Source organism: Chelmon rostratus, chromosome 8, assembly GCF_017976325.1.
Source record: "Chelmon rostratus isolate fCheRos1 chromosome 8, fCheRos1.pri, whole genome shotgun sequence".
NCBI lineage: Eukaryota > Metazoa > Chordata > Actinopteri > Chaetodontiformes > Chaetodontidae > Chelmon > Chelmon rostratus.
Genome location: NC_055665.1, coordinates 20,371,066 through 20,397,696, shown reverse-complemented (window position 1 = coordinate 20,397,696; position 26,631 = coordinate 20,371,066). Strand labels below are relative to the sequence as shown.

General features: G+C 43.7%; 1 protein-coding gene across 2 annotated transcripts in view; it reads left to right on the top strand.

The window, feature by feature from the left end:
- The window catches only part of grb10b (growth factor receptor-bound protein 10b), a 68,051-nt gene that overhangs the window by 2,840 nt on the left and 38,580 nt on the right, over positions 1-26,631 (top strand). For both annotated transcript variants that reach the window (XM_041942367.1, XM_041942366.1), the window contains exons 2-3: positions 10,947-11,072; positions 18,347-18,443. In XM_041942367.1, coding sequence (XP_041798301.1) covers positions 11,022-11,072; positions 18,347-18,443 — 148 coding nt within the window. In that variant the 5' untranslated portion in view covers positions 10,947-11,021. The remainder of the gene's footprint in view (positions 1-10,946; positions 11,073-18,346; positions 18,444-26,631) is intronic.

Sequence of the window (26,631 nt, the reverse complement as noted above, 5' to 3'; positions counted from 1 at the left end):
TGCGTCAGCCAGCAGTCATTCAGCACTGGTTAGTCTAGGCTTATGCACTGTTAATACCCCCTCCCTGATGTCATGACACCATTAACCCAGGCCTGCCAGGGGACCACAGCACAGTTCATGTCAGTCAACTGACTCTGCCTGGATCTAAAAGTGGAGCAACTTCACCCTCTGTACCAAAACCCTCAGCCGAGCTGTCAGTGGTCAAGAAGCAACCCAGTAATGTTGGAGATTGCTGTTTGTTTTTTTGGCTAAACTTTAGGTTTGTGCTCAGTTGCGTATTCAGGCATAATTTCTAGATGCTGTTCTCCTCTGTTAAAATGTGCTACACTGGGTTCATTTCCCACAGACTTAGCCGTAAAACAAGCTACAGACTTTTGCATTTGCTTTCTTTAAATGTTACCACAGATTGCCTATCCTCAGACTAATGTGACCAGTTATCGTTAACAGTCCAGTGCAGTTAATGTTTTAACTTGGTATCTCAGCCATAACCGCTGAGTAATCGTGTTCTGCTTTGTAAGGAGTCATTTCTAAGAACCGAAGGCCTTGCCAGAGGAAAAACTCTGTGGTATTATTCGTCTTCCTCCTCCTCCATACTGTAAATATGGACCTGTACAAACACAATTCTCACCGCTTTCCACTTGTGACCCAAGGTGATGCAATGCTTGCTTGTCTAACCACCAAAGTGTACAGTGGATTGAGTTTCTCACTGCCTGGTGTTGGTCCAAATGTGGCTGAAACCCAAGCCTGCGTGAGAGGCAAGAATGTTGCCTTTATTCTGTAGGTAACTGAACACCTGAGGGACCACATGCACGGGTGGGTGCAGGTAATGTGGTTTGGATGCACGGCGATGTGTCGGACAAAATGATCTCTCTTAACGTGCATGTGCACCATTTCCTCCTTTGCTCTTGTGTTGTCTTGCTTTTACTTCTGCGTGTCTGTCGCATAATCTTCATCTCTTTGTCCGTCTGTCGACCCCATTGTCTTCCCCAATCAGCTGTCTCTTTCTGTAGCTCGCCTCTGTCTCCTAGCTTCACTGTCTGTATCTCTATCTGTCTCCCTCCGCTGATCTGCGTCTCACCGTACCAGCTGGAATCTGACACGCGAGATCAAAACAAACCATGGTTAGTTGGCTTTGGTAGATGTGCCGTACGATTAAAAACAAAAACAGCTCCCCCCCCAGAAATATTTCCCAGCGTGAAACCTCGGAACAATACAGGCATTTTTCTGCTCTTGAATTATAGCACTGTCCTAAACCTCATTCCGATTCCCTCTCACGCTCCGAGTATAGCACTTTTGACCATGCATGCATGTATTTTGTTGTACATAATTGCATTTTCTGCCCTCTGGTTTTCTAGTATTCCACTCAGACGTAGAAGCTGTCAGGGCTTTAGATGGGTGTACTTTGGTACTCAGAAATAGGACTTACGCTAAGTCCTTCTTAATATGATTTTTTCTTTCAGCCAGCCAAGTTTGTTAGCATTCCTGTGAGTAAGTAAGTAAAATAAATCCTGTTCCCCTTTCCCCTCAATTGGTCACAGAGAACTCCAGTCCTTCTCTTATACGAGTTAAATGTTTTACTTACAAGGTCAGTTTTATTTGGGTTTGATGTTTCCTTTTGTTACGGGCGATGAAGATACCATGCCACTTTTACCAGCTTTGTGTTCTTGACTAAAATTAGATCTGTGAGTTTTGTAGCATCGGTCAGTTAAAGAAGCTATGCGCTACCAACAGGTGTCGTGAAGATGGTGTCATGAGAAGGCGAACCCACCTAACGTAGTCCTCTGGGGCCACCATTACAGCCAACTTGTGCACAAGCACAATTGCTCCCAAGCCCCGTCCATTCATCTACGCCATTGCATAAGACCAGTTCTCCCAAGCAGCCCAATGAAATCCTCATCCAATTAGGCACTGTCCACGTTTCCAAAAGGCCTTTCTCTCATAGACTGGTGCTATTCAGCCTCCCCCGGCATGACATCAGGCCCTCTCTTATAGCCCCACTTTACGCTGCTGCTCTCAAATAATGAAAGCTGCCAATTAATGACTAATCAACATGTGCAACAAGCACATCCAGTGAGGAGTGACTACCATCTAATCTGCTGATTAAAACAGAGGACAGAGATGCTCTGTTCAACTCTCTCTCCCCGTCTTTCAGTGTTGCATTGCTGCAGAAACCCACCACAGGCTTGAAAGTTGATAATTGGAATCATGTGCAATTTTCATTTTAGAGTTACTTGGAATACAACACTTTTGGATCACTAGTCATTGTTGCCTACTGCCTGTAGTAAATTCTACTGGTCAAACCATTCTTTAGTGATCTACAGTTGTATGAGGACCTCACTCTGTACAGTTTTTCTGGAATTACCGGTATGAAATACACACATTGTACGGGCTGCCTGCAGAGCTAAAGGCGTGTGGGAATCAGAGGGACAATCTCCAGCCCACAGCAACATGATACAGTGGAGCAGGTGACTTATCTTCCCAATCATATCACTCCCTGTCTCACATACAGCTATAGGTCGCCTCGCCATAGGAAGTTTTGATAACTCACAGCATCACGCTAAACGGTCTCACTTAAGGTGTCTGGCTAGTTTAAACATATACAGTAGAATAATTGACCTCTCCTCTCTTGGGGTTGGGTTACGGTCAGTACATTCACTTCAATGGGCTCTCCACAAGTCCCCAGACACCGAGTTGGATCCGTGCCATTTCTTGAATTAAGACGCTGTTTATGTTCTGGACTGGAGCGGTGCAGGATGAGGGAAGGGGTCGGATAGGCGGGGCTGGGGCTGGGCGAGGGTTTTGGAGGAGAGGGAGGTGGCTGGTGCGTTACAGTGCAGCAGGGGTTAACAGGACGTTTGGAGGCTTGGGTGAGTTTGGTGTGGTACATCAGACAGGGGGTGTGGCCAGAGGAATGGTCGGGGACCATTTCTTTGTCGCCCAGCTCCTCATTTAGTAATCTGTGATAGGATGGATTATGTATTCTGTGTCAATTCATGAGAAACAAAATGTCAAGGCCTTCCTAAAGGTAACCCTCAAAAACCCTTTGTGTAAATTCTAAAAATCTTTAAACATGCAACAACTGATTTTTGTTTGTCTACTTGGGGGCAGCGGAACCAAGCAACTTTGACATGTTATCACGTCATAAAGTTGATATAGCGAGCTTGTTATTTGTCTGCCAGTTGCCACAAACACAAAGAGAATTTCTGAAAGGATAGGAGGAGCTCACCAGCTAGTTGCTAACTTTGGCACGTACTGTTCTGTCCTCTCACCCGGCTGTCCTGTATCATCCTTCACAACTCATTTCAGCTCATTATAGGAAAGTCTGCTCTTAAGCTGCTGTGGGTGTGCCCCTAGAAATGCATCAGATTTATAGCTAGAGTTGCATCGGGTCATAAGTACCAACCGCCAGCCAAATAGCCATCTGCTTAATTGCGATACCTCAGCCCACTTTTAATCAACGCAGTCTTCTCTTTTTCCAGTAGTGCTGCTCTTACTCAGCAATTAGCTTGAAATAAAATTGTATATTCTTTTCTTTCGCTCCAGTTCTTCTTACTGCCACAACCTTGCTTTAACCTGCTACTTGCTCACCTGTAAGGCCGCTCACCTCCTGGAGTTGGAGTGTAACAGCAGGACGCTTATTAAAAGAAGTTTCGCAAACTCTGGTGTCGCTGCCAAGAAAAACTGGTAAAAGACTTACAACAAAAACTGGACAGCACTTTTCGACATACTGTAAATCATAGTTGAAGACACACACATGCACTGTACACAGTCACTACTCCCCTTGGGTGCAGCAGTGGCTCTCTTGAGGCCTCTGACATTTCCACTTGAAGATAAGTGATGTCAGGCTTGTTCCAGCTGTACTGTCTGTCTGTCTCAGTGATGCCCCGGGCTGCAGCGGGATTCCACACATCCCACGGGACCCAACACAAGCGTGGCCGGCATGGAACGGACTTATCATTGGGCTCAACCTGTGAATGTACCGTCCTCCAGTAAACTAGACAACATGCAAACCACCAGGAACTCATACGTGTCATGTGCTGTATTACAGTAACAAAAGTCAAGTGACATTAATGCTGCGTTATGTCACAACTGACATCCCTAATCTGAACAGTAGTCTGATTATCCAGCGTCTTTATATGTGTCTCAAAGGGGAATTACATTAGCTTCCATAGAAACCACATGTGATCCATAATGTTCTATCCAATTTTCCTTCACCGTGCCTCGAGCTGAAGCTGTTTCTGTTTACTTCCTTTTTTTTTTAAAGATCGCGACTTGGAACATGGCTTATTAAACAGCTGAGCATCTCTTTGATCATTTCTTTTGCACAAATTTTTCCTGTGAGGTGGGAGACAGATTTTTAATAGATCGCAAGTGATCAGAGGGGTCAGAATCCCTACAGGACTGTGCATCTGCAGGGGCGGTGATGGTCGGAAATCCTGCAGGAGCAGTTGGGTGTGAGACAGAGAAAACAGTCTTGTGCAGACCCTCTACCCCAGGGTGTAGCAGATAAAACACTTTGTTCCCTGACACTACCTGACCCCTAGAGGCATAAAAAGTCCCCTTTTGACCTTATGATACCTGAGTAGGAAGCTTACAATTGGTATGTGTGTGTCTCTTTGTGTTTGTATTACGTATGCACACACACACACACACACACATACACATATTCTGCCATATGTTCCTGGCTTTCCCTCCTCACCATCCACCCTATCCCTGGCTGGCCCACAAATCAATGCGTGCCATTTCACGAGGTTGGGGTTCGCTCTATTGCTCATGTTTTTTCACCAGGTACCCCATATGGAAAGAATGTGCTCCATGCATTCCAAAGATGGCTGAGCAGGGCTGAACAGCCCTGTGTTAAGCTGTGTCCAGTCCAATCAGCTGAAGTCAAGTTGACTGAGATGAACACATTTTACAATTATACACACAGGCGAAGTAGTTGACACAGCTGCACAGCTGAGCTGCACACATGCTGCACTGAGGGCTTTTTGCTTATGGTTCCATGTGGGAAAGAGGTTTGATTAACTCCAAAGGTAACCTGAAATGGTATTTGCTGGGTTATTTTGTTATAGATTTAATACATTTGATAAAAAACTATCTATACTCAAAATGGTCTCATTCGACAATGAATCATCATCATTCTGATTTGTGCTTTTTGCCAAAAGATCCAGACTGGAGACTTGAGACACCTGTATCAATATCAGCAACTCCACATTCACTGTTTGTACAAAGTCTTAAAAGTCTGAAAAACCTTGAATTGAAATGCGCTCATTAAAAAGCTTGGTGTTTCATCTACACAATCAGTCACGTAAACCAAAAATTTTTCATATTTGGAATGAAATGATCCCGTCGTCATAAGTGTTTGGGTTTGTTGTCTCGTGGTGCTTTCACTCGTCATTCAAAGCTAGAGTAGAGTAGAATAAGTATGTCTTGTATGGATCCCAAACTGGAAATTAACAAGCAATGAAATAATCATGATCAAAACATACAGTTAAAGTTAATGTGAACAGCTGGTAAAATGACAAAGAGGCACATACATTGATTGCTGTGGGTATAAAAGCATTCTGTAAACTTTATTTTTTGCAACTGTATTCATAGTAACAATTTAGATGTGATGATAAAGGCTGCGAGAGACAGGGAAGTTTTGGTTTAGGTACCTTGAAAGTGCTTGAACCTTACTCTTAAAAAGCTGCACAAACCTTGCATATTAGTGGCAGCCAACCTTCCCCTGAACACACCGGTATGGGAACAAAGCATGCTGCATAACTGAAACCCTCTTTGGCTGAATTTCAACACTTATGTGCCAGTAAGTTACAATACAGACTGTCAGTGTTTCTATTGTTCCAAGGAAATACTCAGTAATAGCTTTGGCAACCGCAGAATAGCCGTCGTGAATCCAATCCTAATCCGTATCCAGTGTGTTTGATTTTATTCAGTATCAGTGAAAGTTGGAAACTGATTTAAAGTAGATGTGCTTTGAGTAGATGTGCTTCACTGCACAAGTATGCTACCGTATGTTTCTGGATGCCCCACTATAAATAACCCCCACCATTTAGAATGTTTTCCCAATTAGGAAAGGACAGGAATATATATAGAGCAGTGAACGCCTCACAGAAATGTACAGAGGTTAGCAGGGAGGTAGATAGACAGACAAGTAGAGACATCAGACAGGTAGAGAGAGAGAGACAGGCAAACAGACTGACTGACAAAAAGCCAAGCAGGATGGCAGACAGAGAGGCAGACAAACCGAACACATAGACAGGTTGACAGTTAAGACAGACAACCCAGACCAACAGGCAGGCGGATAGGTTTTAAAAAAAAAAAAAATCAACTCCTTAGTTTACAGGGTATGTTTGGCAGTGCAGCTCACAAGACACTTATTTATTTCAGGCTTGGCCTACATACAGTCTGTGAGGTTAAAAGTTTAATATTTCCATTTTCCACTCTAGGTATTTTATTAGACTCCTTGGAAAGGCTTAAGGAAGGGAAAAACTTAATAATAACCTGTTATTTAATATGGGAGGAAGCTGTGGCCTAAAGAAGTAATGACTCTATTTAAAACCATAATGACAGTTAGTATGCATCATCCCAAATGTATATTTATCATTTGCAGAGAAGCAAGGTTGTCTGAAAGTTTGTGTGTGCTCTGCAATCCCTTATCCCTTTTTGGATCAGTGCGTTTGCATTGTACGCCATATTTACCCTCGTGGCATCGGCTGCCAACAGAGTCGCGGTGCCGCGGCCGCTAAAGTCCATCCATCTTTGGTCTGGTGAGCTGGTCAGCCACTGATCCAACCACCGTGTAAAAGGGGAGAACTGTTCAGGGAAATGTTTCTACTGTTTCAATTAGGCTTTACTTTAAATAGCCCGGGTTTCTGGTGATCCCCAGGCTTCGCCTTTGGCTTCTCCTCGGGGCTTATCACCATGGGATGTTAAAGCTGGACCCTTGAGATGTAAGCACATATCAGCACATTAACCCCAAGACTGACTAAGCATGCGGGTGCCGCCAGTGCGCGTTCAGGGTCAGGGTGCCTTTTACAAAACCGTGCTGCACTTGTTCTTGTCGTTGCAGAGCTCAGGGGAAATGCCCAGAGGTCAAAGGCTCTTATTCCTCTCAAAAGTTAAAGTTTAGTTTCACTTCAGTAGTGACTCCTGCAGCACAGTGAGGAACACTGACAGGTCAAAGTGTGTGAGTTTCCCAACAGCAGCAGTAGAGTTTCAACACAGTGGTGGCATTTGTTGTTTACTATAATGCATCTTCTAGGGTCAAATATGCACTTGCACCACTACAGATGAGTAAAACTGACTTTCGAGTACAGGGAAGCCCTAACTAAATAATTGCCTCAGTGTTTATGGCTTATTGGCTCAAGTGCAGTGCCGTATAACGTTGCATGTTCGAGCTCATTAAGTACAAATCACATACAGAGTGCCTGTTTTCTGACGCAGAGATGTTTTTCCAGTGGTGAGCTATAATTTTTCCAGCAACTGGAAACCTGCGTGACATCGCTAATCTATCACAGTAAAGGTCCTGTCTCGTGTTTTTTTAAATGCACATTAGCATAGCTGAAAGGATGTTGACAAGCTTTCTTGTGGTCGCGTGAAACTCAGACATTTAGTTCCCTGACTTAGAAAGATAAATCGATTTGAAAATAGTGGGCTACAACCAGCAGCGTGGATCTTTTAAAATAATGATAATAAAGTCACACACTTTCAGATGGATGTTGGTAAAACCGCAGAGCAGAACACAGAGCGGAGTGTCTTTGCGGTGAAGTCTCACACAGGTCGGTGCTGGTGCTGCAAAGGATTTATGATTCGTGATAGGTGTTGTTAAGGCCCTGGTGTTTGAAGTCCACCCGCGAACATTCTCCCTCATGCAGGTCTGAGCCAAAATCACTTTAATTAATCCAGATGCTGTCACCTCACCGCTGGGTACAGCCGCCGTGCCCCAAAGTCCGCCTTTCTAGTGCGTCCGGATAATTGCACTGTCAAGGTCAGAGATGGTTAGGTTTCAGTGCACTGCTGAAGTGGAAGGAATCGAATCAAAGGGCTCTGAGAGGGTCTAATCCCCGCGCTGGAATGGCTTTGATTGTGTCAGGGAGCAATTAAGCATAGGTGCGTGTGTGTTTGGTCAATATATCAGTCACTGAGAGTCACTGTGGCACGTATGAGCACTTTGAAACTTGGGTTGTAAGGTATTTTAATGCTACATGGAACGCCGGAGCTTTTTCCCATGTTTAATCACGCACAGATGAAGCAGAGTTTATGCCAAAGAGGGATGCTGAAAGGCCCTACTTTTAATTCATTTCACGTTGAATATTTAAACCCCCTGAAACCAAAGTATCAGTTTTGATAAGGATGTAATCTTCAATGAGGCACAACCATTTTGTTTGGCTTCTGATGCAGTTCGCTGAGGTCTGCCTCGGTCCCTCTTGTGCAACCTCCTGACTCCTGCAATATAATAAACATACAGTTCAGCCACAGCCAGTCAGCGAGTGTGTGGCGCCTAATGAGGGGCTGCCCGGAGAGTTTAGGTTGATGTTAATTTGTTTTGTTTTTGTTGTAAACTGTGTGTCTGTAAATAATGTGTAAATGACGAGCAGCCCTAGCATGCCAGCCGGCCAGGCCACACACACGGACTGACACAGTAACGCACACGCACACGCACACACACACACACACACACACACACACACACACACAGTCATTACAAGCGAGGCCTTTCAGCGGTCCCAGTGATCGTGGTGCCAAGCTCTTTGTTTAGAATGCATTCATGGTTTGGTCATTAGCCCAGCTTTGGAGGTACAAAAAAGCTTATTTCAATTTTATTTCTTTAAAGAAATAATTAGAAAGAGAGAGCTGTGAGTGACAGCTTTATTTATCTCATCAGCTGACACAAGAATCAGGCCTCCAGCATTTCAGACTTGTCAAACTTAACGCTTAAGTAGATGTTCCTGCTCGATCTCTCCTCTAATTTTCCATCTTGCATTGATGAGGGGTCAGTACACTGCGTCAGAGGCTGTCCAAGGGTCAGTACACTGCATCAGAGAAGCTTGTTGGATGGCTTCAGAAACCGCCCCACACCTTTCCTACGCCAGAATTGTGCCCAATAATTTCTGTAACTTTCCAAAACCTGACCTTCAAGTTTTTTTGTTTTTTTTTTAACACAGTTATTTTCACGTGCAACACCATCTGCGTGTCTGTCTGAGAATGAGCGCCCGTTCATCTCCATTTTGAAACGATCACCCCTCAGTATGATGGCCGGCTTCTCACCTTTCCTTGGAGCGTGACTGTTGGGAATACTTCAGCCCTCTGACGCGGACAACGGGTCATACGATGCCGCTCTTTATCATTTTGCTTGCGTCGGCTCTATCAGAAAGTTTAGCAGTTTAACGGTGCGTCCTGTTTGGGATCAGAGCGGCTCTATCATTGCACGCTGGCGCTTGCTCGCCGGTCAGGGCCAGCAAGACACACAACTCTAGAAACACAAGTAGAGCTTCTCAAAGACCCTGAAAACTCCTAAAAATAGAGCCTTTACACGCCCACGCGCAGCCACACATGCTCAGCATATGTAAACACATACAGTACACGTACGCATGCAGAAACACATGTAGAGGCAGAGACGCGCACACATATCCACATTCTATGGCCGCAAGGGCAGCCCGCTCACAACCGCTAATGCAAACATGGGATAATATTAGCAGACTATAAAATGGCAGTTCATATTTTTGAAATACCAACAGGGGGTCATGAACTGCTGCATAAAAGACCGTCATAGTTGTGAGCCCGAGCTGTTTGGCTCCAAATATACCCTGGGGTCTAACTTAAGACCTGGAGAGGTGCCTGCAGGGTATTTTTGGGTCGGTGTTTACAGGTGTTTGTTCAGTGGCAGCAGTGCCAAGAGGTTAATAGGATACCAACTTTAAGAAGTTCAAATAGACTAAAGTCCGTGTTGTTGAATTTGTGGTTATTTTGACCCAAGGATGGCCGGGAGGGAGGCTTCATAGAGTAGAAGACCTCCTTTAAAGTCCCCTGAGGTGTAGCTTGTATTACAGTGGTGCTGATTTGCAAAGACCACGCCCCAGCAGATTGTTCATTAATTTATTATTGTGAAATGAAAGGGTGGTGGAGTATGTTGGGTTTGCCGGTTGGGTCGGGGTCAGGACGAAAAAAAGGTTTTGTAGAAACCTCAATGACAAGAATCATTAGGAGGGACACATCTCATTTTTAGAGTCTCCAAGCTCCACAATATAGACTGTATATGATGCACGACTTAATAGCAAACCTCTTTTTACTCCACAAATGGACTGCAGTGGTAGTAGTGTAAAGTTAGTTCAGCTCTTTTATCATCCAAATAAAAGCCAGTGTGGTTTAACTTGGCTCCAATTCATGCACTAAATAATAAACATTACACAAACCACTGCAGGGCTCTGTAATGCTGTTCAAAGACTCGGTTCTCTAGTAAACTGTCTTTACATGATAGTGGAAATCAAATGTGAAAACCTGGTAGTTTGAGTAATTCCTGTTGAACCATCTTCACCTCGCCGGAAAGCTGGATTTGATTGATTTCTACGAAGTTTCTTTTTTTTTTTCTCCTTTTGCAAAATAATTGGTTGTGTTGCAAAGCAGCTTTGCAGATCAAAATGTGAAGGAGGAATACTCGTACCGAAGTGGATTTTGAATGCGATTCGGTTATTTTGCTTACGTCTCGCAATTTCTAACCAGCTGCCGTTCCTCCCTTGTTGCTCGTTGATGTTGTTTACTGTGGGTCTATGTGGGTTAAGAAGTGCTCTGTGCTATATCTGTCTCCTCAGAACCGAGACTTCATCTTCCTTCTGTCATCCTCCTCTCCTTCCTTCATCCTTCCTCTCTTGGACCTTCTCACCCTCCCCCTCCTTCCGTTGTAGTTTTCCACTAACCTCCATTTGTCTGCTCTTCTTCCTCCGCAGGTTCCGCTCTGTCCATCTCGTATCGAAACTGATCCCGCCGAGCGAACTGTGCGAAAGAGCCCAGGAGCACAAAACATGGCTGTGGCCGGATGTCCGGATTATTTCCTGCATCATCCAAATTATCAGGTAAATGGCATCGTAGGGTTTTCTCCAGTAAGTTCAAGGCTATCTTGAGAAGAATTTATACGCTGCTTTAACAGCTCAACTAGTGTCTGTAGAGACGAAGTGTTACCATTTAAGACTAGAAATGAAAGCGAAGACTAATGTGCGAAGCCACACTCTGAAGTCAGTATGAGGTGCTCTCCAGAGTGGGACTCACCGGGTGTCTGGTTAAGATTTTAAAGCGAAAGTAACTTGAAATGACTTTGGATCTCAACTTGTTTATCCACATGGCATGGCTAACATGCTCTGTTCAGGAGTGAAACTGTTGGGAATGTGTTAGCCGGGATGAGAAACCAATAATAAACCATCCAGAAAGCACTCGAGGTTCTGTAGATTTGCTTCTAAGAAGGTGTGTGAGGGTGTGGATTCAGGTCACTGCCGTTGTTGCCAACACTCCTGCCTTTCCCAGCCTCTCTTAATCAGCCCTTTATATGCTCTTAATAGTATATTTGGTTTATTAGTTAGTTAGTATGTGTGGAGAGGGAATTAAAAGCAGGGTCTTTGGTTGTAGTTTGTCCAGTTTGGTCTAGAGCTGACTAAAGAGAGAGTGAGGAGAGGCTAAAAAGCTGCAGGGGGACAGAATGTTGTGGAGTGTTGGTCCAACAGAGCTACAAAAGCATCTTCTTTTGGCTGACACCCCCCCAGGAAATGGCTGCTCTTTTCATTCTGACTCTCACTCACAAACAAATGCATAGTTTGTGCTGAGTGCATTTAATTTGTTTCCTTATGCAATGGAAATCCGACGTCATATCCCTGTGAATCCAACTTATATCTAGCCTAAAGACACAAATTGTTTGTCCTCTCGCCAGTAGTGTTACAGTTTGATCCTGTGTTTGTGCCGATTGACTGTAGCTCACCTGATCATAATGCCAAAACATCACAGGAAGCTCCACAGTATTCAGTGAATCACAGCATAGCCAAACAAAACAAGCAAAACACATTTAATCTACTGTGGGAAAATATCTGCTTTATTGTGTTTGTCATTGCACTAAAAAGTCAGACCCATCTACTAATCCTCTTTTTGTTTAGTTATGTAATATTAGAGCAGCCCGTGGTTAACCTGGGAACTGTCCAGCCTTGTGAATAAAGTTGTGCTGAACAGTGTATCCTGGATACAGACAGTTGAAGTTTTTAGTGCACAATCCAGATTTTTTTCTTGTTTCTTGCATGCAGCACAGAGCAATTCGAGCATGTGGATTATAGAGGGACAGACTTGATGCATTACTTCGAGCTGCGAGCACAAACAAAGGCCTCTGAACATCAGCTCGCATCCTGATGTGCCGGTTTGTTGTTGAGCGAGCAAGGCAAGACTTGACCTCCGGACATCGGGGTTAAGGTTTAGTGAGATTTGTTCCTACCAGCCTCAGTAGAGCAAAGGGCTTCCAAACATTTGTATTAGGGCAGTAGCACTATTAGCCTGATCGGAAGCTAGTCTGTTGTTTGCTCGTCATCTGGTCCGTGGCTTTATCTATGACCTTTGACCTCAGAGCTGCTAGAGGACAGAGAGTTCAGCCTGCTTGAGTCTCCCAGATCTCCGCAGCTTAGAGAGACAGAAACCAATGATGTGTGTCAGTGTGTGTGTGTGTGTGTGTGTGTGTGTGTGTGTGTGTGTGTTTGTGTATGTGTGTGTGTGTGTGTGTGTTAGACAATATGCTAACATTTTCCAGTCGACCACCCTCAATCCAAAAAATAAAGAAAACAGCAGGCAAAAGTCTATATATCCATCCAATCACCCACACCCTGTGTGTGTGTGTGTGTGTGTGTGTGTGTGTGTGTGTGTGTGTGTGTGTGCTTGCATGCTTGTATTTGTGGCAGAGTGAAGTCAGGGTGGTTAGTGTGTATATTGTTTCTGCATTTCTGCCTTATTGCTTCAGCTGCAAAGATGAATGCGCATGTTTTGTGAAAAGTGCACCATTTTTAATGTGGCATATTTATAAGGAGCTAACACAGCAAAATAAAACTGCACAGAGCAGGCCGGGTTGGGGCTGAGGTGACACCACCTTTGGCACAGTGAATCATTGTATGTAGTTGTAGGCTAATCTTTGCTTCCCATATGTGCTCCCAGGCACTCCCAAACACAACAAGCCGTCAACATTTTGTCTTGTGACTTTATTGGACTGGGTGATCATTTAGTTGTGCTGTCATCTTTATCACCGGCTTGAATGGCTGCTGCTGGAGCCACAGTGTAAGGACCTTAATGTACACTCACACACACACACACAGACACACACTCACTCTGCTGTTTGCAAAGCATTCAGCTATAACAGATGTACCTTGACTGGCTGAATGAGAAAACCCATTCACTGTGAAATTCCTGGGTCATGGAAGATTTTTCCCTGATAAAAATGCAGCAGCAATTCAAAACAGATCCAAGTGAAGATAACATTCACACTAAACTCAAGGGATTATATCACCGCTTTAATCTTGTTTCTGTTGTGTGATCGTGACTAAATGCATAAATGATGGTATGTGCAAAGCAAAGCAAATCAGATATGGTGAAAAAAAAGTGTGTTAGAGTGTTAGTGGCAGGATGATAGCTGATTGAAAACCCCTTAATCCAGAAACAACTGTACCTATAACACATTTTAAAGATTTTATGAGTGTCAAACTAACCTCGGCGCTCATATGTAGTAAAACTTGAGTGGATTACACACCTAAATGCTGTGTAAGCAGAGCCCAAGGAATCCCTGTATGCCAAAAAATAATATTGTCATGTATAAAAGATCTGTAGGCCTTCCAGTGTATTAAGCTGCCTCAAATCTGTGTTGGATCGCTGGATAAACAAGCAGACTCCAGCACTGCAGCAGAATTCTTTGCTGCGAGAGAGCCTGAGACAGCCGGATTGTTTTATCTGGGGCTAAACATTAACAAGATTTTGTGTTGTTTCCCATAACCCACCGGTATTCCTAGATATCACAAGATTGCATTTGTTTTACTTGCGCCTTTGCAGTGTGAATATTGTGTTGCATTTGCAAGAGGAGCATTTCGCACAGTTTAACACACGTCAAAGCGTTCCTTCATTCGCCGTACACGTTTTTTTTCCAGTTCAGGGTCATGGGCTAGCTGGAGCTTAAAGCATGCATTATGCGCCTATCCCTGCACGCAGAAGTACGCCTGAACTGCTGCAGGGTAGGCAGGATAAACGGGTGAGGAAACAGTTGTTGCCTAAATGAGAGATGTCTGATTTCATTATTATTGATAACATCTTGAGTTTATGTTAGCAAACAGTAACCTAACTCTCACCTTATTCTAAACTAAGTACATCATTGGCTTTGGATTGGGATCAGTGGCAAAAGTAGGATAACAGCCACTCACAATCATTTCAAATTAGCAGCATAAGGATCTCTTAATTATTACAATCACTCTGCTTATGATTAATTTTTTTTTTTGCGTGTTGACTGCTTCAAAATAACACTCGGTTGGTGTATTTATTAATAAAGGCAACAATAGCTAACAGAATCGCGGGGTAATATATTAATTGGAATGAATTAAAACCTTATGTAAACATATGTCAGAGGCCAGCCTGTCAGTGGCTCAGCCGAGCTGTGACAGCAGCTACAGCTGAGTTTCTACTGTATAAACAAACAGATCAACGAAGCACTCGAGCACACATTAGTTTGACCCCCTGATCTCATTCTGGTTAATTATGTAAGACGGGATTTCCACTTGCTGTCTGGTGTTCATGTATGTTGTAACCGGACTGTCTCAGTTAGCGCTATTGCTGTCAGCAAGAATGGCCTGCCAGAAGCAAGTCTTGGACCCTTGAGTAAGATTTCCACATCTTTAAAGCCTTCTGAGAATATTTAGTTCGCGGCAAGTTCTAGGAAAATGCAATTTCATACCGTTTAACTTGAAATGTTTTGTGTGGATCGAGTCCACTCTCAGCTGTTCCTTCTTAGTCGACAGTCAGTCGAGTATCGATCATATTCAGTCCCCGGTCATAACATTTAACCTCAGTCTGACCTCTTCTAAAGGCGTAGCTTTGACATGCGTCTCAGTCTTTCCCCCTTTGTTTGAGGCCCGGTCTGCAGATCTTTGTGTCTGTCCTGCATTCAGTGCCTTAACCTTGTCTCTGGCCTTCCACTGACCCCTTTTAAAGAGCTGAACCCTCAACCCCTTGACTCTTATTTGGAGTTCCTTTCATCCTTTCAACTTCATCAATATGAAAGGACCCTTATATGCTTCTTGTCAAAACTTGGCCTACCTTCAGTCCTCTTTTGACCCCTCTTTAAGAACTTAAGCAACACGTGTGTGTGCGTGTGTGTGTGTGTGTGTCCGTGTGTAAAAGACAGTGAAGCTGGATGAGAAAATGCAGAGCAGCAGACCACAAAGAAGAAACGTCCGCTATTATGTTTGAATTTTCCCTCTCTTCTTTTTAGTCGTCCAATAAACTTAACCAAATGCAGAGTCAGGCAGTGGCATGGCTGAGAATTATGCTAAATGGCCAGTATCTATAGGATTAAATCCCAAGTTAACATTCTGTCAATTGTCTGTAAAAGCATCAAAGGCTGTCTGGGTTTTGGATTTTTGTTGGTTATATCCACAAAAGAGATCAAGGTGTGCTTTATAGGTCTTTTATTGTGTCTGTGTGTGCATGTGTGTGCGCGTGTGTTTTAATTCATTTACTCTCAGACAGCCATGCAAAACAGCATTCAAGACCAGTATATGGTGTGAAAGAGTCCCTGCGTTTTTGCTCAGTGGAGCTGAACCATGACCATCCTGTCCTGAATACACACATGCACACACACACACACACACACACACACACACACACACACACACACACACACACACACACACACAACCGTTGTGCTGTACCATCCCACCAACCAAACCGGCGTCCCAGTGCTGTTTGGGTGACTGGGTAGGGATCAGTCACAGTCTGGTAGCTGGACCCCCAGACGGTGTGTGTTGATGATGGGGTTTGCTATGTCACGGGAACGAATGGGGTGATGCCGTGTTTATTTGACTATTTTTTTTATTCAAAAGAACGTTAGTCCCATTAAGCCCTGAAATCTCTTTCTCAGTCCGGCCAAGACGGCTGGGACTCGAGACAATGCAAAGACGGAACAATGCAATGTAATGATTGGATGCGGTTGGGTTAGTTGGTATAGAAGAGGGGTTGGAGGGGATGGCGGTGGACAGAACCATATGCTGGCGTTGACCCTCCAGTTATATCCAGTTTAGTCTGAACGCTCAAACCAGCACAGGCGATAGAGAGGAACACTAATGACTTCTCTGTCACTGAGCAAACTAAACGTTTTGTAGACAAGTCATGGATTATATATCTCCAAACTCTTCAGCCGAGCCTTCGTTTTGAAGAATGGAGTCATCAGAGTGGAATTCTACTTCAAGCTTTATTCTCACAGTGAGTCGATTCTCCTGGAACGGCTAATCCAGTCTTGTTTGTGAAGTTGCTTTAAAGGTGCTATAGGCTATAGAAAGTGTGTGAGAATTTGAGCTTTAAAAATGCATATTTCTGTACACAAATCTGAGCTTTGCGTTCAAAGTGGCTTGGTCAGGAATGTAATCAAGCAGTCTGCTGCAAGGAGACACAAATTTAATATAAAATCCATCTAAAACCTTCCAAATTCAATTGGAAAGTAGCCGTTATTTACAATGCTTTAGTGTGTGGTCGCATTACATTTCGGTGAGGGTGCATCAGGACAAGGGGAAGGAGGCAAAGCATGAAGAGAAACCGGCTGCTTTGACAGTGATGGACTTCATGAAATACTTTTGATCTTGTACTGTGCCAGCATTTACTCGTGACATCTTTAAGTGCAGCCTGGATCTGCTTCGTTAAGTGAGACACCGTCCAGAAAAAAGACTTGGCTGTGGGTCTAAAGGGTTGCGTGATTATTACCAGGACCATCACCGTTTAATCATTCTGTCAGTGGCTCTGGAGGCAACAAAGACTCTTCAAAGTGACGCAAGGAAAAAAAACAAAAAGCACGCATCTACCATAGAAACTTGGATAGAATACGCTCTGTTGTAGAAAAAGCTTGTGTCAAAGAATGCCTGCATTGTCTGTCACTACTCTAAATGAGGCAGAACAAGCAACCGCAACAGCTTTTATTCCGGCATCAGAGGAGGTCCGCTGTGTGATAGAGACATCGTCGGTTGTAATGTTTTTCTGAGCACAGTAGTCTGCCCCAGTACGTTCTGTTCCTGCTCCTGCTGCTCGGCGCGGGACGCCCCGCACACACACACACACACACACACACACACACACACACACACACACACACACACACACACACACTGGGTAATCCAGAGTTGTAGTCTTTAGTGGTTGTAAGTGTGAGGAACAAATCAAAAATAAATCTGTTTATGAACACACACTTTTTTGTGGTGGATTGTGGGTTTTATTTCTTGAACAGTTTTGCGTTGATGGGAAAAAAAGTGAAACCAGGACAGGACTGTGGCTAAATGGGATCTTAAACTGCTGGTCGTCTGTGCTGTGATACACACCTGGCTGTGTTCACACACTGTGGCAGTGTGGCAAAAAGAGCAACTGTTATCTCAGTTCAGCTTTTTTTTTTTATTGCTGTACTTTTGTGTAAAATGTTATCATATTTCTGTTTAGGTTTCTGAACTACTGACCATTACTATTTTAGGTTTTGTCCTCGCTGACCTCTTTTTAATTATATACAACCTATGTAAACATAGTGGTAGTTTTGGCTTCAAATGGGAAACATGTACAAAAAATCAAATAGATAAAAAATGTGAAGATAATGTAATTTAGAATTGATGTGCTCTATTTTAGCCTATATTTTATTATTTCATTCTATGGTTTTATGGCTATCATTATCAAGTGGAATATATTCTCCATCTTTCATTTGTTATCCCTGTTTTTATGTCCATTCTGTCTTTTCTCTGTGACGCACCCTTGTGGTGCATGAGATTTCTTTGCTGTAAAGCACTTTGAGCTTCTGTATGAAAAGTGCTATTCAAATAAAGTTTGTTATTTGCTATTATTGTTTAATTCTTCATCAAAACTTTAATTTGAATGAATGAACATTTGAATGACTATGTGCTCAGCCATGTGGGCCATAAAATGCTGCAGCACCTGCTTCTTTTAACCCATTAAAAGCTAATTTTTTTATTACATTTGGCTTCTGTTTTAGTTCCTGAGGATTTGACTTTCAGAGATGCTGTTTTTGCTTCAGTGTTTGGCTCCTGTAACAAAGTTGGCTGACAATATTTCCTTTCTTTTTTCTTGCTTTTCTCTCCCTCAGCAAGACAATATAGACCGGTCCTCCAATCACAGGCAAGCTGACCTCATTGGTCCAGCTTTCCAGCAATCAGCCAATCGGAGTTCTCCTAACCATCAAGGTTGGTCTTTTACTATCACCAATAGGTGTGTGTGCATGTGTGTGTGTCCACGTGCACATGTGTGTGTGCGCGCTTTTGTGGTGCCCGGGTGTGTGCGTGCTGATGCTTGCACATTAAACCATCTATTCTTGAGTGACACAGAGGAGCATACTTGGTTACAGTCTGACATCAGATTACATCTGATTTCAGATATGTAACAGGACTCGTCCTGTGATATTGCATACTACTGAGACTTACTGTACATTGACTCGGTGTAACATAAGCTTGCTGTGTGTACTCCTTTCATATCCATACACAAGAGAATACAAAAAGCCTGGAAATCTGGTACTAGCATCATGGCTTCATGCACGCATGTGTGTGTGTGTGTGTGCGTGCATGTGCATGTCTGTGTGCGTCCCTTGTCTCAGTACAGTGTGGAGAGCGGCTTGCTGCTCATTATCCTCCACTGGGCCCGGGGTGGGTCGGGGGGGAATAATATATATTTGGGTCTCTTCCGCTGTAAACATTTCAGCAGTTCAAAGGGTGATGTGCACGGACACAGGGTGCCATTATAATTACGCCGTCTATCTAATTGTGCCATACAGGGTTCGTCCATGACAATCGGAGCATGAGATTTAAGCACAATATTGGCTCAGCATGGGAGGTAAGGGCGGGGAGTCTGTGAGGACTCAACGAGTGAATTAGAACGCTTGGCCCTGGCATGGGAAATAAATGGAGCAGAAATTACATTGTCATTTTTCAGGATCAGCGGGGATAGAGGGAACTCAGAAGGACTGGGGAGGCAGACGGATGGAGATGGCTTTAACTAAGAAGCATTTTTGTTTACACTGTCTGAGTAATGATATTTTGGATGGAGACGGCAGATTATGCCAAACATGGTGGGAGCCTGAGTTATGAGCTCAGTACGTAGGCCATTTAGATATTTGTCACATCTCTCTCTCTCCTATTTCACTGTTTTTTTTAAATATTGACAGTTTATGGCCAGCATGCCAATACTTTTAAGTACTTTTAACATGTCTCACGAGTTATATGACGTATGTTGCTCAAAGTCTGCATCACTTGAGCAGAGATTTTGAATTTAGCCCCGGTACCTCTGGTGTTATTAGCAGGATGATAATCCTTGCTGACGTTGTTTAACTTGTTTTCCAGTAAACCCACTCCTTCATTCTTATAGGACTATAATAGAGCCACCGGCTACTCGCTGTGTTTGCTGTAAAGCTACAGTCATAAACCTATTAATTCTGGAGGGAACAGTACAGCTTTGTTGGAACATGACCTGCCGTTATGTTTGGAATGAGACGAAAGGCTTATTGAGGCATTTGCAATCCAATATTTGATGTCGAGAAATAGAAGTTGCTCCGCATGATATTCCCGACATGCAAGCTGTAAATTCTGGCATGCACACACATGCAGTATTTTAACTGTGAGGTCAAGTGCTTTACGAAGTATTCACAAATGTTGCAGCCTTTCTCTAAATAACTGGACAAATGCCGAGGCCACGTTGTCCTGAGCCGAGGAGCGTCACACATGCCGGTCCTCTCCAGTGTCTCACAGATGCGATGTCACAGGCTCGCACTGTGCAAATGCTGTCCCCTCTTTGTTGTCTTTCCCCGCCACACACCAGAGTGACTTCAGCCATACAACTGAGTTCATTGTCTGTACGGTTATAGGACTTGCTCTCCGCACAAAGGCCACATATGAAGTTTGGAAATACTCAGAAAGGAAGGCGCTAGCTCCATGCTTTGTGTCCCATTACTCCAAATGAGGTGTGGGTGCAGGGTAAACTTAATAAGTTCCAAGAGAAATAGAGAATATGTGTTTTTTTTGCTCCCAGATTCAATAATCACCAGCTGTCACAGAGGCCTGAATTGTCTTTATGTTGTTTAGAACTTGAGTTGCAGTTTTTGTGGGGTGTTTGGAGGAAGTTTGGTGCCCACATTATAGCAGCAAGTGCAGTTTCAGTTCACACTGAAAACCTTATGTCTAAAGGAACAGCGCTGTGTTTTGGGTATTAAAGTTCCTGCCTGCAACCAGTGCCAGCATTTTGTGTTTTGGCCTCTAAAATACCACACGTTCTGAAATACACTTTCATTCCCCAACATTTTCATTCATTATTCCTTCATCTCCTCACCGTACCTTCAGAGTAAAGTTCAGTCAGTGGATCCACTAGTGTCTATTGACTGAGGCAGCACGCGTGAATGTGACAGTTGGTGCTTATGCCTGTCTCATACCCTCTGCAGGTCTGATGCCTGAGCCACACAAGCATGAAACACATACCTGATGAATGGCCTTGAGATTTTTGACATGCTATTGCTCTCATTTATATTCATCGTCTATGATAAGATGAACTTCATTTCATTCCAAAGTGTCAGAAACTGCGAGAAGATGTGACTGTCAGCTCCACAAAAAAGTCAGTGAGTGAACCTCGTGTTAAGGCTTCTGTCCAAATCTACCTACTCACATGTCAGGAAAAGAAATTTAAAGCAAGGCAGCTTTCAGGAGTGAAAATCATGCCATGAAAAAGAAATAGTTCATCTAGTTTGTTTTTCAGAATAAGGAAGGCAGTGAAGATCTTCATCTGGGAAAACATGATGTCTGGACAAGGTCATGTCCTGGAGAAAAGAGACAAGGGTGGAGAGAGGGAGTAGAGGGGGTTCTCAGATGTGGTTTGCCTCTTGAACTTTCATTCTGTCATGGAACTGAACATTTGAGATGCCGGCAAAGTCGGTCATGACTTAATCGCAGTGAAAATCATCTGACTGTGACTTTATGAAGGTTATTCAGTAACACCATTGGCCAGTGTTTTAGAATGTCTTGTTCTAGCATTAAGATATCTGAGGCGAGGCAGTTACGCCCTGTTCTGTGCTGTAGCAGACCCACACACGAGGTCGCGGTCGTATGTGTATTTATTTATGTGTTTGTATATGTGGTGTGATAAGGGGGTGTCTCAGATGGACGTGCAGCTGCTAGGCAACAAATCCCATCAATGGCACCAATGCGGTGCAGTAATCTGACGGCGTGGCTCCGCGGGGGCCGACCAGCCATGATCTCAGGCCTAGAAATGAAGCTCCCACCTCCAGTTGTTCCAGTTATGCCTTTGTAGAGGGAGAGTGACATGCCACGGGCACGCACGCATGGGCATACACGTGCAGGCACACACGCACGCGGACAGACACACTTTCACTCGCGAACAACGAGGGGCCGCATTCCTGAAAAGAATGGGGCTCTTTAACAGGGGGTTAAGGAAGGGTGGGGTGTGTGCAGATTACAAGGTGATGTGAAAGAGAAGCGCTGATTCGCAACGGCAAAAGTGCGTTATTCTGTTTGGACTCGCCTTTTCGTCATTCACACACATAAGATAATAAATGATAGAAGTACAATAAAAAGTGCACAATAAATCAAATGTAGTTTTTAAAAAGGAGCATTTTGAGTAATTAGCTGTGTGTCACACCTTATAATGTCTTCATAGAAACATTTCTCTACTACACAACTTCCTTTTCTCTGACAGCTATATCTGCTTATTCTGAATTTGACGCAGCAACACTTTTCAAACCAGTTGGGACAGGAGCAACAAAAGACTGGGAAAGTTGTGGAACGCTCCAAAAACACCTGTTTGGATCATTCCACAGGCAAACAGGTTGATTGGTAACAGGTGATAGTATCATGATCGGGTATGAAAGGAGCATCCCGGAAAGGCTCAGTCATTCACAAGCGAGGATGGAGCGAGGTTCACCACTTTGTGATCACATGATTGGATAAAGGATGATACTACATGCCGGTTGTATTTTGGCTTTATTTACTTTTTCCGCAGCGTCCCAACTTCGTAGGAATCAGGGTTGCAATTAAAGATGAGCAAGACTCATGCTCTGTGAGTGTTTTGAGTCGAATGCTCTCATCAGCATCCCAACATGCTAATGTTTAGCAAGTGTGAAGTGTACCATGTCATGGTAGCTTGTGACCAGTAATTACCACTGAACACAAAGTAAGGCCGAGACTGATGGGAATGTCATTCATTTTGCAGGAGTCTAAAGTTTTGTTCAATGTTTTGACCTCATGATGGCGCTAGAGGAAAAGTCAGGAGATGGTCAAAGCTGTTTGAGTTCAGTGGAACAGGGACGTCTTTAGAAAATTTAAGCTTATCCAGATGTTTCACTCGAACCACAAACGTCAGCGTCATATTGGCAGTAAATCAAAAGTGAGAGGATCACTAAAGTAATACAGGATTATTCCTCTGGGCACCATGTCATGTCTGTTCTACATGTCATGGCAACGCATTTAATAGTTGCTGGGATATTTCAGTCTGAAGTGGTGGACCGACTGGCCGATCAGCAGGCATCCCTGGAGCCACTCCATAGCTTGGCTAAAAACAATAATAGTAAAGTTTTAAGGTCAAACTTTTGAATGAACTAAGACAACAACCAGTTCTCACAACCTACAACCTGATACTTTGCTTCATTTGAAGTAAATCGCCCCCGTCACCTTGCCGTCCTCACCCGTGTGACCCACTCTCCTTTTTTCCACAGTTCCCCGTCAATCAGAGTCTAAATGAGAGTCTCTCCCATCCCTCCTGTCCACCTCTGTTTTCTCCCTCCCTCTCTAGCTTCTCCCGTTTCCCTCTCACCCTCCCGTACCCTCCCTCCACATCCTTTGCACTTAGTGGGTGTGTGCTGTCACCGGTGGTATTGTACTGAGCCACGCTTTACAGTTTAGACTTGCTCTGTCTATACTCCCACTGATCCCTTTGAATGGAAACCCCTCTGCTGGCCTTGCATTCAGAGGCTGTTTGTCCCCCTTGTGTGTCTCCTGTGTGTGTGTGTGTGTGTGTGTGTGTGTGTGTGTGTGTGTTCAATTGATGTACTGCATAGCCCTTACATTCCCCTTTTCTACAGGAGGGTTGCCCCTCCTCTTTGTTTTTAACTAGCAGGAATGAATAAAAATGCATAGACCACATTCCTGGATTAAGGAGAAACAGAGAGCCATATGGATCTGCCATCAACACAATGGTATTGTTGTGTCCACGTCTCGCTCGCTAATGATCAGACACATTCAAAACATCTTTTATGCAGATTCTTACCGGACGTGAGCAGTTTTACAGTTGGTTAATACTGTATTTAGTGGTGCTCAGACAATAGAGGAAGCTTTGGCTATTTTTACCCCTAATTGAGGTGGTTATAGGTTCTCAGAAGAGGAGCGAGGGGGCCAAACATGTCAGAGGGGAAGAGGAGCCATAGGAGGAATGAAACCCTGAGGAAATGAGAACAGGAATGCCTGTGTTATCCTTTGACCCGTCTGAGTCTAATGTTCGGTTATGACTTCCACAGAAGAGTTAAGGCCCAAATGAGGCCTGAGGTTTAAGATGAAAAAAGTTTTGGCTATTCGTTTGGTTTATGAATGAGTCATCATGGTCATATGGTGATTTTGCTGAAATGACAAGATTAGATTAATCGACTTGTCCATCAGCGGGATAATAATCTGCAACCGCTTTGATAATCAATTAACGGTTTGAGTCATTTCACAAGGAAAACTGCCAAACATGGCAGCGTCTCAGCTGCGAGGACTGACTGCTTTTCTTTGTCTCATGAGATAGTAAACTGAATTCGTGGTGGCTTTGGGCTGTTTATTGGACAAAATAAGCAATATACGTTCACAGAGCGAAAGAGGAATCCGTTGATCAAGAAAATTACTCTGAGGTGAATCACTAGTGAAGCGTTCCTACAGAGCACAGTATTAAGCAAACATTAAACCACCTCCATATGGATGCACATGTTTTTAAGATAAAAGTATTCAGGATAATCACACATCTTAAAGGATTTGTTAAGAGAAGGTGTTTGTTTCCTCCACTTCTATCAGTTTATTGCACAACTTGTCTATGTGTTGTCCAGAGGTTTTGATACCCTTTTCGTACCCATTTTATCCTGTTATCCCCGCTGCATTCCCAAATACCAGAGCCAGCCAGAGCCAGTGTGCGATCCTCGACACAGATCCCTCTATTAGGTGATGCGGCTTTAAATGCATGTGCGCTATCTGTCAGGCTCTCCTCGCTATTGCTGCTGTGTCTCTTTTGTTGTGGATATCACTTCGCTTGGCACGAGGGGGTGCAGTGGAAGTTCAGTTATGCCACACGCTACAGTAATGCTTGATCTTTACAGTGGCGGGAAGTCATCCAATTAAATAGGAATTTAGTGAAATTCTAACCCTCCGCATGCACAGTGCCGTCGCCCATCACATGCGCAGCCCACACTACTGCCAACACTGCTGCGCTGTCTGAGCCAAAGGACTACAGACTTCCAATCAAAACTTGATTATGTCACTGGAGTGAATACACTCAGTTTTCATTTTTTAAGGCTATTTCAATTAGCCAGCAGATAGTAGCCTAATGTAAAGTATGCGTGGGGTGTAGCCTGCCTGGGCATGCTAATTGAGGACTTTTAATTAATCTGTTCCCATTGGGCTTTTCTATAGAGGCCTTAGAGGATTTTTCTTTTTTGAAGGGGATCATAGCCAATGTTTTTTTTGTTGTTATGCAATCAAAGTTCAATGTAAACTCATTTAATTAAAGTTCAACTCAACTAAATTGTTGATTTTTATGTCTGTTACAAGGGTTTATTATTATGTCTGCTTATGAAATGGAAATGTTTTTTTGTATCTGCATATGACAAATACAGCCTGAACAAATAACCCATATGCTTCCATTTAATCCAGTTATTTTCGATAAATTCCCAATAATTTCTGCCTTGAATATTCCTGGAATTTTGCAACCCCAATCACAACTGCAGCTTGTCACTGTCAGCAGCTTTGTGTACATCTGTAGCTTTGTGTGCTCCCTGCTGCCTGAGCTGCTCTGTATTTTGAGAGGATCTAATTAATGGCTGTAATATTGTAAGGCAGGCGTGCCGTGACCGCTGTGTGTTTGGTGGGCATAAATAAAGGTGTTTATGTCTCTTGTACCTGCCAATGCCAAGTATCTGGCGTAACTTCTATTTTCTGTACTCCATGTCAAAGAAAGAACAACCGCAGTTTGTTCCCTGGTCCAAATGTTGGTTGGATTTAAATCCTGTGTGTGCGTGCCTGCCTGCCTGCATGCTGTCTGTGTCATCAATCTGCCTGTCTTACACCCATGTGCATGACGCATGGCTTTGTTTGCCTGATTGTGACATGCATATGAGATTGCACCTGGTGACTAATGACGCAAATATCCTATATCCATGCGTGAGTTTATTAGTCGTGTTTCTTTGTGTGCAAACGGCTCTGCAAAATCCCCTCTAGAAGCCAAACTAGATCAGATTTATAAGGAAATGTGTTGTGTTTCTCTAGCTTGAGGGTATGTGTCTCACCTACTGAGAATGATGGATGATGAGCAGATGATGTGTTCAGGGCAAAAGTAATTTTTGGAATTTTGCTCATGTTTGGCCTCATTTGTGGTTAACCCTCTAAGCATTTGTTTGAGTATGTTATTTGAAGAAATGTGTAGATTTATAAATCATTTTTATTCCCTATGTTGAGTGCAGGTAATGTTCCTCTTCCTTGTGTTGCAGGTGTCTTGTCTTGTGTCTTGTGTATAGCCTCGTATGCACCCTCTGTCCTGTGGTATATAGCTCTTTAGCTCTCCAGGCTATCTATAAGTAGCTGCTCCAGCTTACCTGTCACTATTAATACCTACAGATTAACTACCTGTGATTCACAGGCACCTGTGATACAGCTACCTGACACGTTTTCAGGAAAAGCTCCTCAAAGGCGACACTTTAATGTTAGCAGGTAGCTTTTAGCATCAGTGCTGGAGACGAAGCCGTGCTGGTGCACGCAGGCATGGGAATGTTTACCAGCCTGCTAACCTGTGGCTGCGTTGTTGTTGTTGTTGTTCCTTCTGGAACTTTTTTTTTTGGTAGAAAATAAAAATCTGGCTTCCACAGGAAAGCGATTCCTCCCCAGGCTGAGGGGCTCACTTTGAAGCCAGTGCTTTTTAAACTTTACATCAATCAGACTGCTGTTTTCCAGTGTCAGCTTTCTGCTGAGCAGTGGGACTTCTAGCTGCTTTGGAGTGGCATGACCCTCGCACCACCTTGCATGATCCAGCTGTCAGCTGTCCTGCACCATGAGCTGTGGGGAAGTTACATGAGTCATGCCACATTTTAAGCCTTGGAGTTCTGACAGCAGGACTGCAGAGTTCAAATATGGTGCTCAGTATGCT